The sequence below is a fragment of the Globicephala melas genome, chromosome 3 (genome assembly GCF_963455315.2).
Source record: "Globicephala melas chromosome 3, mGloMel1.2, whole genome shotgun sequence".
NCBI lineage: Eukaryota > Metazoa > Chordata > Mammalia > Artiodactyla > Delphinidae > Globicephala > Globicephala melas.
This window is the reverse complement of record NC_083316.1, coordinates 170,366,822-170,376,359: the sequence shown is the minus strand read 5'-3', so window position 1 is coordinate 170,376,359 and position 9,538 is coordinate 170,366,822. Positions and strand designations below refer to the sequence as shown.

General features: G+C 62.5%; 1 protein-coding gene across 1 annotated transcript; it reads right to left on the bottom strand.

Annotated features, from left to right (window-relative positions):
- Positions 1-2,868: 2,868 nt before the first annotated feature.
- PCSK4 (proprotein convertase subtilisin/kexin type 4) lies at positions 2,869-8,679 on the bottom strand. Its single transcript, XM_060295621.1, has 15 exons — positions 8,485-8,679; positions 8,099-8,203; positions 6,645-6,737; positions 6,443-6,571; positions 6,289-6,365; positions 6,104-6,192; positions 5,757-5,929; positions 5,457-5,669; positions 5,054-5,154; positions 4,872-4,975; positions 4,687-4,804; positions 4,266-4,487; positions 3,951-4,075; positions 3,482-3,604; positions 2,869-3,338 (listed from the first exon to the last, which is right to left on the bottom strand). Exons 1-15 carry the CDS (start codon positions 8,677-8,679, stop codon positions 2,869-2,871), a joined length of 2,337 nt encoding a protein of 778 aa, XP_060151604.1.
- Positions 8,680-9,538: the final 859 nt, after the last annotated feature.

Here is a 9,538-nt window from a genome sequence, read left to right as displayed (position 1 = left end):
TGACGCGCACTTCCGGCCTCCTCCGGCTCCCGCCTGCCGCGAAGCCACGCCCCTCTTAAAGGGGCCGGGCCCGCTAGGTTCCGGGTACCATCTGAGCAGCGAAGTTGACTGGACCAGAGCTAATAAGGACGCGCCGGGCCTGGAAGCCCAAGGGGTGGGCGTAGGGTCCAATCCCGGCTCTTCTCGTTGCCTAACAAGGCATCCGAAGCCCGGTTTTCTGCAAAAGGGGGACACGGCCCCCAGCGTGGCTGTCGGGGGAACAAAGTTACTGTGCAGCCCACGCCAGGTGGCGGGCGGAGAGCGAGCGCTCCGTGAATGCCAGCTGCGCCAGCCCCAGCGAGGTGGCCAGGGGCGTAGCACGCGCGTCTGGTCCGGCCTCCCAGATCCCCGTCAGGCTCACCTCTCCTGTCTCTAAAACCCCCTCCCCACCGGGGTGGGGGCGTAGCGCTGGACGGTGATCTTGGCCCCTCCCCTCTTGGGTAGCGTGGGAAGACAGGCTCAGAGCCCAGGGAGGTTTTTGCGTTTCTAAACAACTTTATAAAAAGTAATTTACAGGGAATTCCCTGGCGGTGCAGTTGTTAGGACTCTGCGCTCTCACTAACGAGGGCTTGGATTCAATCCCTGGTGGGGGAACTAAGCTCCCACATCCCAGAAGACGCAAGGCGCGGCCAAAAAAAAAAAAAAAAAAGTAATTTACATACCATAAAGTCCACCTGTTTAAAGCGTACAAGTCAATGGTTTGGGAATATATAGAGAGACCTGTTCTGGACGTTTCCCATCAGTGGAATCACACACCGTGTGTCCTTTTATGCCTGGCTTCTCTCACTGAGCATCGTGTTCTCCAGGTCCATCCATGTCTTGAGGAGTGTCAGTGCTTCACTCCTTTTCATGGCTGAGTGATGCTCCCGTGTGTGGAGGGACCACACTGTATCTATTCATTCACCTGTCAATGGATGTTTAGGCTGTTTCCACATTTTTGCTGCTGTGAACATCCTTGCAAAGGTTTTTGTGTGAATGTGTCTTTAGTTTTCTTGGGCACGTACCTGGCAGCAGAATTGCCGAGTCCTACAGTAATTCTATGTTTAATTGTCTGTGGAACTATTTCCCAAAGTGGCTGCCCCAAGATGGCATGTTTTGGGCACTTACTATGTGCCAGGCGGGAAAACTACCTCTTTGGATCCTTGAGAGTATTTGGTGAGGCAGGTGCCAGGCTTAATGCTGTTGCACGGGTGCAGCCACCGAGGCTCTGAGAGGGAGGCCATGTGCTTCTGGACACACAGACTGGACCTAACTTCAGAACTAGGGGCTGAGCTTGGTGGGACTCTGGGGGCCGTGGGCAGGACTCAGAGAGCAGCTGGCTGTCTCCCCTCCCTCACTAGCCACCTGCTTCCATTGGGTCCAGCTGCAGCCCTAGACAGAGCCCCATTCCCTTCACAGCTTGAGGCTGGCCAACCTGGGCCTGGTGGCCAAGGAGATTCTCAGGGGCCCAGGGCCACTGGATACCGGGGCTGTCTCTGGGGCTCCTGAAACAAACCAGGAGTTCAAGTGAAGGCCATGGTCAAGGCACAACCAGCCTCCACTTCCTTGTGGAAATCGCCTCCCCGCTCTGAAAATCAAGAGGAACATGTCCCCACCCCACTGGTGTGTGTCAGGACAGAGGAGGGACCCTTACTAACTCCATCCATGCCTTACCCCACCCCCACCCCCACACCCCTGCACCTCAGGATCCTCCTTCTGTTCCAGAGAGGTGGAGAACCCATTTTCCAGATGAGGAGGTCAAGGCCTGAAGGAGTAAGATCAATGTACCCCAGCTCACAATTCCCTCAGCCTCCCGACGACCTCAGAAAATAGACAAAGGTGTAATTACTGGAAGCTGGTAGACAGGCTGAGTGGATGGAAAGCTGCGGTGAATTGTCCTTTGCAAATTGCACTTCTGTTAGTTCTCCACGTTAAAGAGAAACTCACGCATAAAGATGGAAGAGGAGGGTTTCCCTGGTGGCGCAGTGGTTAAGAACCCGCCTGCCAACGCAGGGGACACGGGTTCAAGCCCTGGTCCAGGAGGATCCTACATGCCACGGAGCAACTAAGCCCGTGCGCCACAACTACTGAAGCCCACGTGCCTAGAGCCCGTGAGCCACAACTACTGAAGCCCACGTGCCGCAACGAAGAGCAGCTCCCACTTGCCGCAACTAGAGAAAACCCACACGCAGCAACGAAGACCCAACACAGCCAAAAATAAATTAAAAAAAAAAAAAAAAAGATGGAAGAGGAGCCAGAGCCACAGGGGGCCAGGCTGCATCGTGGGGCCTCAGAGGCTCTGCAGCACACGGGTGGGTATCACTTGGGACACTACCCCACCCCAACCCCAGAACCCCAGCTGACCCCTTCTCCAGGGACAGACGCCCCGGGGAAGGCAGATTCCACATGATACGCAGGGGACTCCCACAATCATTCCATGGAGAAGGGACCGGTGCCCCAAAGGAGCCCACAGACTTGCACCTCCTATTCAACCTTTATTTGCAAACTCTGAGGTCGCACGTGGTACCCGAGACCCTGGACGGTGTCATCTGCTCTCCTTCCTGCTTCCCCCATTCCGGAAAGGGAAGGGATGGTGGTCACTGCCGGGCTCTGCCCCATCCTACCCTCTCCCTACCCAAACTGTGCAACGAGACTTCTCTCTCTCTCTCCCCCTCTTTCACCTGGACCTGCCAAGTCCGGGGTGCAGGGTCCCACGCAGCCGCCCCTGGCCCACGGCCTCGGTGGCAGCCAGGGCCTTCCCGGGGCAGGTTCCCACAGGGCGCCCGTCTGGACAGCAGGGCAGCGGTGCCCACCAGGGACCTGGGTGGAGGCGCACGCTAGCTGTCCTTGTCAACCAGCTCTGGGTTCCAGCTTGCAGCGGGGTCTGGAGTGGTGATGGGAGTGGCCCCCTGCTCCGGGGGGTCCCACCCATGGTGGCGGGCAGCCTACAAGGAGGATGCGGCAGAGGAGGGGGCTCCCGAAGGCCACGGCCAACAGGGCCAGCACCACGGCCTGGGCCGGGCCGTGGCGGCAGGGGCAGGCGGTCGCAGTGGGCTGGGGGGGGCCCTCAGGGGGGTCGGGTCCCGAGCAGGAGCCCCGCTGCGCGTCCAGCATGGACGGCGGGGGGCAAGCGGTACAGTCCAGCGGGGAGCTGCCGCGGCAGGTGTAACAGGACGGGTGGCAGCTGGAGCAGACCCGCAGGGCAGGCGCGGCTGGGCGCCCAGGGTCAGCCGTCACCGCCTGCTGGGTGTGGTTGAAGTACCTCGGTGGGCAGTAGGTGAGGCAGAGGTGGCCCAGGAGGTAGGCCGGGCTCTGGCATTCTGCACGAGGGAGGGACACGTCCACCGGGCTGTGAGGCCACGACCTGCTGCCCCGGCCCGCCCGTTCCCTGTCCCAGGCCGCACACGCACGCTGCCCACCTGCCGCCTCCCAGCAGGTGGGCCATGCGGCACCGGGCACTCACCCTGGCACGGCCCCTCTGTGTCCCGTTGCACACACGCGCTGCTGGTCCCCTGGGGGCCCGAGGGCCGCGCCGTCATGTCCTCGGCTGTCCCATAGAGCAGCAGCGTGTAGTGGTACAGCATCCCTGGGCAGGGGTCGTGGTGGGCACGGGGAGAAGAGGGAAAGGCTGTCGGCAGCCTCGTCCTGACATTCTGGGCCCACACCCTCCCCGGATCCCCAGACTCAGATGGTGCCCAGGGTCGCCCAGTACCCTCTAAGCGCTGGTAACTGGATACCTCCTGCCCCTAATACCTGAACCCCTACTGTGCACTGGTAACCAGACACCAATTACATGCCAGCCCTGTGTGCTCAGTCTCTCAGAGGACACCAGCGGGAGCCCTGTGCCTTGGGCTTGGGGGCAGTAAGGAGGCCGCCAGCTCCAGAGCATGGGGCAGGTGGGGCTCGAGCCCCAGCCTGTGCCCGGCTCTCACCTGTGTTGAAATAGTAGCCCTTGTTCTCCAGGACCAGGGTCCACAAGCCGCGCGGGTCCTCGTCCCAGAAGTGGGTGGACATGAAGATCCAGTTGTTGTAGCCTTGGCCACTGACGTCAAAGGGTCTGGGACAGACAGGCAGGCAGGGGGATGAGGGGGGCTTCACAACCAGAGTCCTGAGCAGCCGCGAGCACAGTAAGTGTCTGTGATGCCAAGGGGTGGGGTCCAGCCCGCCTGACCCCACGGGACACTTGTCTCCTCCTCGTGGGGTTACTCAGGAAAGAGAGTTTGTGGCCCGGTCCCCTGCCCCCGCACCTGATGGCCACAAGCGTGGAGCGGGTGCCCATGGGGCTGGTGAGCGAGATCTCCAAGTCCCCACGGCGGCTGTAGGACAGGGACAGCTGCACCTGCACGTGCTCCAGCGAGCGGATGTAGTTGGCGTGGCCGAAGCAGGCCGACACGTTCTTCCTCACGTGCATCACCCGCAGGATGGGGCTGGGGGCTGCAGCACGTGAGGTGAGGGTCCCTCCTGCTGGCCTGCTGGGAGATGGGCGGCCAGCAGGCAGGGTCTGGGCTCAGATCCTGCCCTTTCCTTGTACAGATGGGTGAACTGAGACCTCGGGGCCTGCCTCCACGTGTCCACCCACCAGGGTGGGGGGAGAGGTCTGGGGACGTGGCAGTGGGGACGTGGCTGGGGTTAGATGCGGGCGTGCAGGGGGCAGAGGAGGGCGCTCACGTGGGGGTGTGCACGATGCGGATGATGCATTTCCTCTGGGGCTGTGTGGGCAGCCACGAGCGAGCCAAGTCCACCAGCAGCCCGGCGTCCAGCAGCCCGTAGCCGTAGTGGTGGCTCACTGTGTGGAGGGGCGTGGTCATCGCCCTGTGGGCGTGGCGTCCCCAACCCCGCCCGTTCTGCCGCACCTTGGCGCCCCACGCCGTTGGTCCTCCAGTCCTCGGCCTGGAGCTGCGCTGGCCTGGACGCCCGGACCACCAGATGCTGCATGTCCCTCCACGTCAAGAACGGGCTGGGGGTGGGTGAGGGAGGGTGAGCCGGGGCCACACTGGGGAGCTCCGGCAGTAGGCAGGACCCCTCCATCACCTACTTGGCCTCCAGAGCCAGGGCGATCATGCCCGCAGCCAGCGGGGCGGAGGCCGAGGTGCCCGTGTGCTTGTCCGTGCACCGGTGGTGCAGGTCTGTTGTGACCTGGGTGCACAGAGAGGGACTCAGGCGCCTGGTGCACAGGAAAACCCAGCCCTTGTTCAAAACGGCCCAAGTGCTCCAAGGAAGAGGCACCTCAGAGCACGACAGCATGTCTGGGGCCGTGAACACAGCCGCCCAGCTGCCAGCCCTGCCTGGGAGACACGAGGGCATGTGAAGGGGCGCCAACCGTGGGGCCTGGTCCCTGAACCCCAGTCTATGTGTCAGACGTGAACCGGGCAGCCCTGGGAAGAGGCAAGGTAGGGGACAGGAGGGAAGGCAGGGCACCGGGTGGGGCGGGCGCTCACGATTTGGGGGTTGGCAGCAATGCCGCTGCTGTAGGTAGTGGTGAGCGTGGAGGCGCAGGCCTCGCTGTACCAGGGCACGCGGCCCTGCTGGGTGGTGCTGCCCACCGAGAGCGTGTGGATGCTGTTGGTGTAGCCGTCACAGTTGCAGTTGTCATAGTGCAGGCCGCCGTTGCCCGACGCCCAGATGAAAAGGGTGCCCAGCCCGCCTCGGCCCTGCAGATGGAGAACCAGGCCAGAGACGGGGACGGGGTGTGGGCCTTGCATGCTGGCCCAGGCCCTCCGTGCCCCATACCAGCTCACCTTGGTCACGCCGCGCCTGAAGGCCTCTCGGGTGAGGATGCCCGGGCCGTCCACTGTGCGGCCGTCGTCCTCGGGGCCCCAGCTGGCGCTGTAGATGTGGATGTGCTGCGGCTGCAGGCTCAGCGACTGGGCCTCGATCACATCAGTGATGGTGCCGTCCAGCATGCGCACCCCTGCACAGGTGGCCTTGGTGAACACCCCGCCTGCGCTCCGCACTCTCCCCGCCCTGGGGATGGAGGTGTCTGTGGGGGTTTCAGCTCTCCCCGACCCTTAGCCTGGGGCCCTGACATGGCCCAGTGGCTAGTGTGGGGCCAAGAGGCGCCCCATCACCCTCCTGGCCTGAGTACCTCCAATTCGGGCATTGTAGGCGACGCCAGCACCACAGAACCTGTTGTTTGCCGTCGCTGCCACTTCCCCAGCACAGCGGGTCCCATGCCTGGCGCCAGGACAGAGACAGGTGCCTGTCACAGCCCCTTGGCCCCTCGTAGGGTAGTGGGGGCTGCCCCCATGCCCTGTGGGATGCTGGGCTCACCGGTTCTCATCACTGGATGTGTATCGCGGCTGGGGGTCCGGGTCATAGTCATTGAAGTCGTAGCTGGCTAGGGGGTCCTGGGGGGTGGAGACATGAGGGGCTGCGACCAGCCGTGGGACCTGGGGCAGCCCCCACCCAAGCCCCACAGTCTCACATAGTTGGCCCAGAGGTCTGGGTGGTCCTTCTCGATGCCGTCGTCCAGGACAGAAACCACGATGCCCTGGCCAGAAAGCCCCTGGCTCCAGACCTGCAGGATGTTCAGGTCCGGCTGCACCTCCTTGTTCTGTGCAAGGCGGGGCCGGGGTCAGTGGGGCTCTGGCCTGGCCTGGCCCCGCCGTCCAGCCTGGCCAGCTCACCATGTACCACTGCTTGGAGAACCAGGGGTCCGTGGGCACCACCAAGGAGCGTTTCACCCGCCGCTGCACCGTCTGCTGCTGGAGCCACTGCACCTGGGGGTGGGGAGACCACACCACGGGAGAGGCTGGACCCACGAGCAGCCCACCCTCCTCCCAGCTTCCTGCCCTCACACCAGGCTGCTTTAGAGGGCCCTGGCCCTCAGCCCTTCCACCAATTCCTGGTCAAAGGGCCCAAATCTGCTTCCAGGGTCTGGCATCGGCCTCTTCCCTGGATCTGCCAAGGGTCAGCGGTGTGGGGCTGAGACTTAATGTGTCTGGGCTGTCACCTACTTGTCCTGGGGCCCACATGGTGTGCGATGGGGCCAGGGACCCCGTGTTTGCTGGGGCTGCTCTTGGGGGTCCCCATGTGCCTGGGGCTCTGCTTCCGGAGGGGACTGAAGCCCTCAGAGCACCCATCCCCTGTGGCCCACAGACATGTGGTGGCTGCTATTCAGGGTGGCTGTGGCTCCTGGGGTCCCACCCCTGCCCCCGTCCCCATCCCTGCTCTAGAATCCCTCTCCCCAAGACATGCCCTTATCCCCTTGCAGTATTCACTTCTCTCAACCGCACCCTCCCTGGTGCAGGACACCCCTGTATGGCCACACCCACCTCCTCCCTGGTCTTCCAGCAGCCCTGCCCTGCTGCCTCTCTACAGCCCATTCTTGGCACACTGCAGCATTACTCTCTGTGGAACCCTCTCTGTGAAACCTGTGCCTGTCCAACACCTCTCCAAAGCCCACAAGGCCCCCTGCCTGTCTGGCCCCCAGCAGCCTTCCTCTGCTGCAGCCACAGTGGCTGCCTCACCCCAGGGCCTTTGCACATGCCCTTCTGCCTGCCCCAGGCCACCCTTTCTCAGACCTTTGCCCTTTCCCCTTTTTCCTTGTTCTGCTCCCAATACCCCCCCAACCTGGTTCATATTCCCCCGTCCCCATCTCAGCAATCACGGCCACCTTCTCCCCGTTTTCTCAGCTCCAGATCGTGATTTCTCTCTGTCCCACACATCCAATCCTGGCCTCTGTCCTGCAAACCACGTCTCAAACCAACCACTTCTCTCTGTCCCAGTGCTCCTGGTGGGGTTTCCAGCTGTCATGCTTCTTGCCTCCTTACCAATCAGCACCCCCTCCCCCAACCCAGCCTCTTTATGGGGTACCTGGGAACTTTGATCTTTCAGGGTGAGATAGAGGAGGGAAGGGGAGGTGACAAGAAATTGTTGACAGTGCATCTGCCCTGGGGTGAGTGCTCTGCACAGATCTTCCCCATTTGACTCCCCACTGTATAGACTAGGGGGCCAAATGGACACCAAGACTCAGAGAGAGCTGGTGACTTGCCGAAGGTCACACAGACATTTATTACAATTACAAGAATAACGAGAGGTGCTGACATCCCTCAGGAGGCAGCCTCAAGGCCAGGCTCACCTTGGGGTCTTTCTTCAGGCGCAGGCGGTGGCCCCAGTGTGGGGTAAGGGACTGCTGGACCACACCCCGGTGCCGCAGATGGAAATACTGCCCATCAGGGAAGATCTGGGAATAAAGGGGAGCAGCTACATGGCTGGGACCTGGTACCCCTGATGGAGTCCCTCCCAGGACAGGGGCCAGCCCCCCTTCCTTATGTTTCCCTCAACCAGGTGCCCAGGTGGGAGCTTCAGATGCCCTCTGAGGGTCCCAGGATCTGGAGATGGTCTAGGCAGTAGTGAGCTGGGGGGTCCTTGATATCTGGGGAACCTAGCGAGGTACCCTCTCATCTGCCGGGGTCTGGGGTCGTCCAGCCCTCGCCCCCTCCCGTCAGTCCGGGTCCCACCCACCGGCCCCAGGTTGACAAAGCCGAATTTGCGCGCCAGGCGCTCGATTTCCTGGTAACCCTGGGACACCCGCACGGCCCAGCTGCTGACATAGATGGGAGCCCGGGGTGAGGCCCAACCCACAGCCATGGGGCCAACGAGTGCCAGGCCCAAGGCCAAGGTCAGGCGCAGCCAGAGCGCACTCCGGGCGGGCCGCATGCCGGCGGGGGCGGGGCCTCAGAAAAGCCCCTCCTCCTGGCCAAACCGCCGAGATGGCCCAAGCGCCCGCCCCGCCCCCGGCGCCATAGCAACCCCTGAAAGCCTTCAACTCCCAGGGGGCCTTGCAGCTCCCCAACTTGATGGGCGCGAAGATCTGACAGCAGGGTGGGGGAGAGGCATGCCCACCCTATTCTTCCGCAGACTCGAACCCTCTGGAGCCTCAGTCTCCCCATTTGTACAATGATTCACCAATTCTTCTGACCCAGAGGTGCGGGTTCACTGTTGCTATAATTGACCCCGCCCCTTATTTTGCCCCGCCTACTTCCCTATACACCCCCTCCCCCTAGAATAAGCCTTGCCTCCTTCCTGGTCCAACCAGAATTGCTCTTTCGAATAAGTCCCACCTCCTCATCTTAGCTCCGCCCCACCCTGCCTTTCAGATTCCGTCCCTCCTCCTTTACGTTCAGCCCCGCCCCCTCCCTGTTTTTGCTAATAAATCTCTTCTCGTTTCTCCAATCAGCTCTGGCCTTTCTCCAGCCCCTCCCACCAGCTCCGCCTCCCCAGCACTCTTCTCTCCTCACCCAGCTCCACCCACAACGGCTCAGCGAATAATCCCCGGCCATGACCCCGCCCCTCCAATCAGTTACGTCCCGCTACCGCTGGGCCAATCGGCGTCCTTAGCCCCCGCGCCCCGCCCCCTTCCTCCAAAGGGGCGGCTGCGGCAGCCGCGGCCAGCCCTGGGGCAATGCGGCGGAGGAGACGGGGCAGGCCCCACCTCCTTTGTCCTCCCTGCCCTCCCATTGGCCAGAGAGGGGGACAGGAGGCGGAGACCAGCCCGGGGGCGGAGACCAGCCCAGGG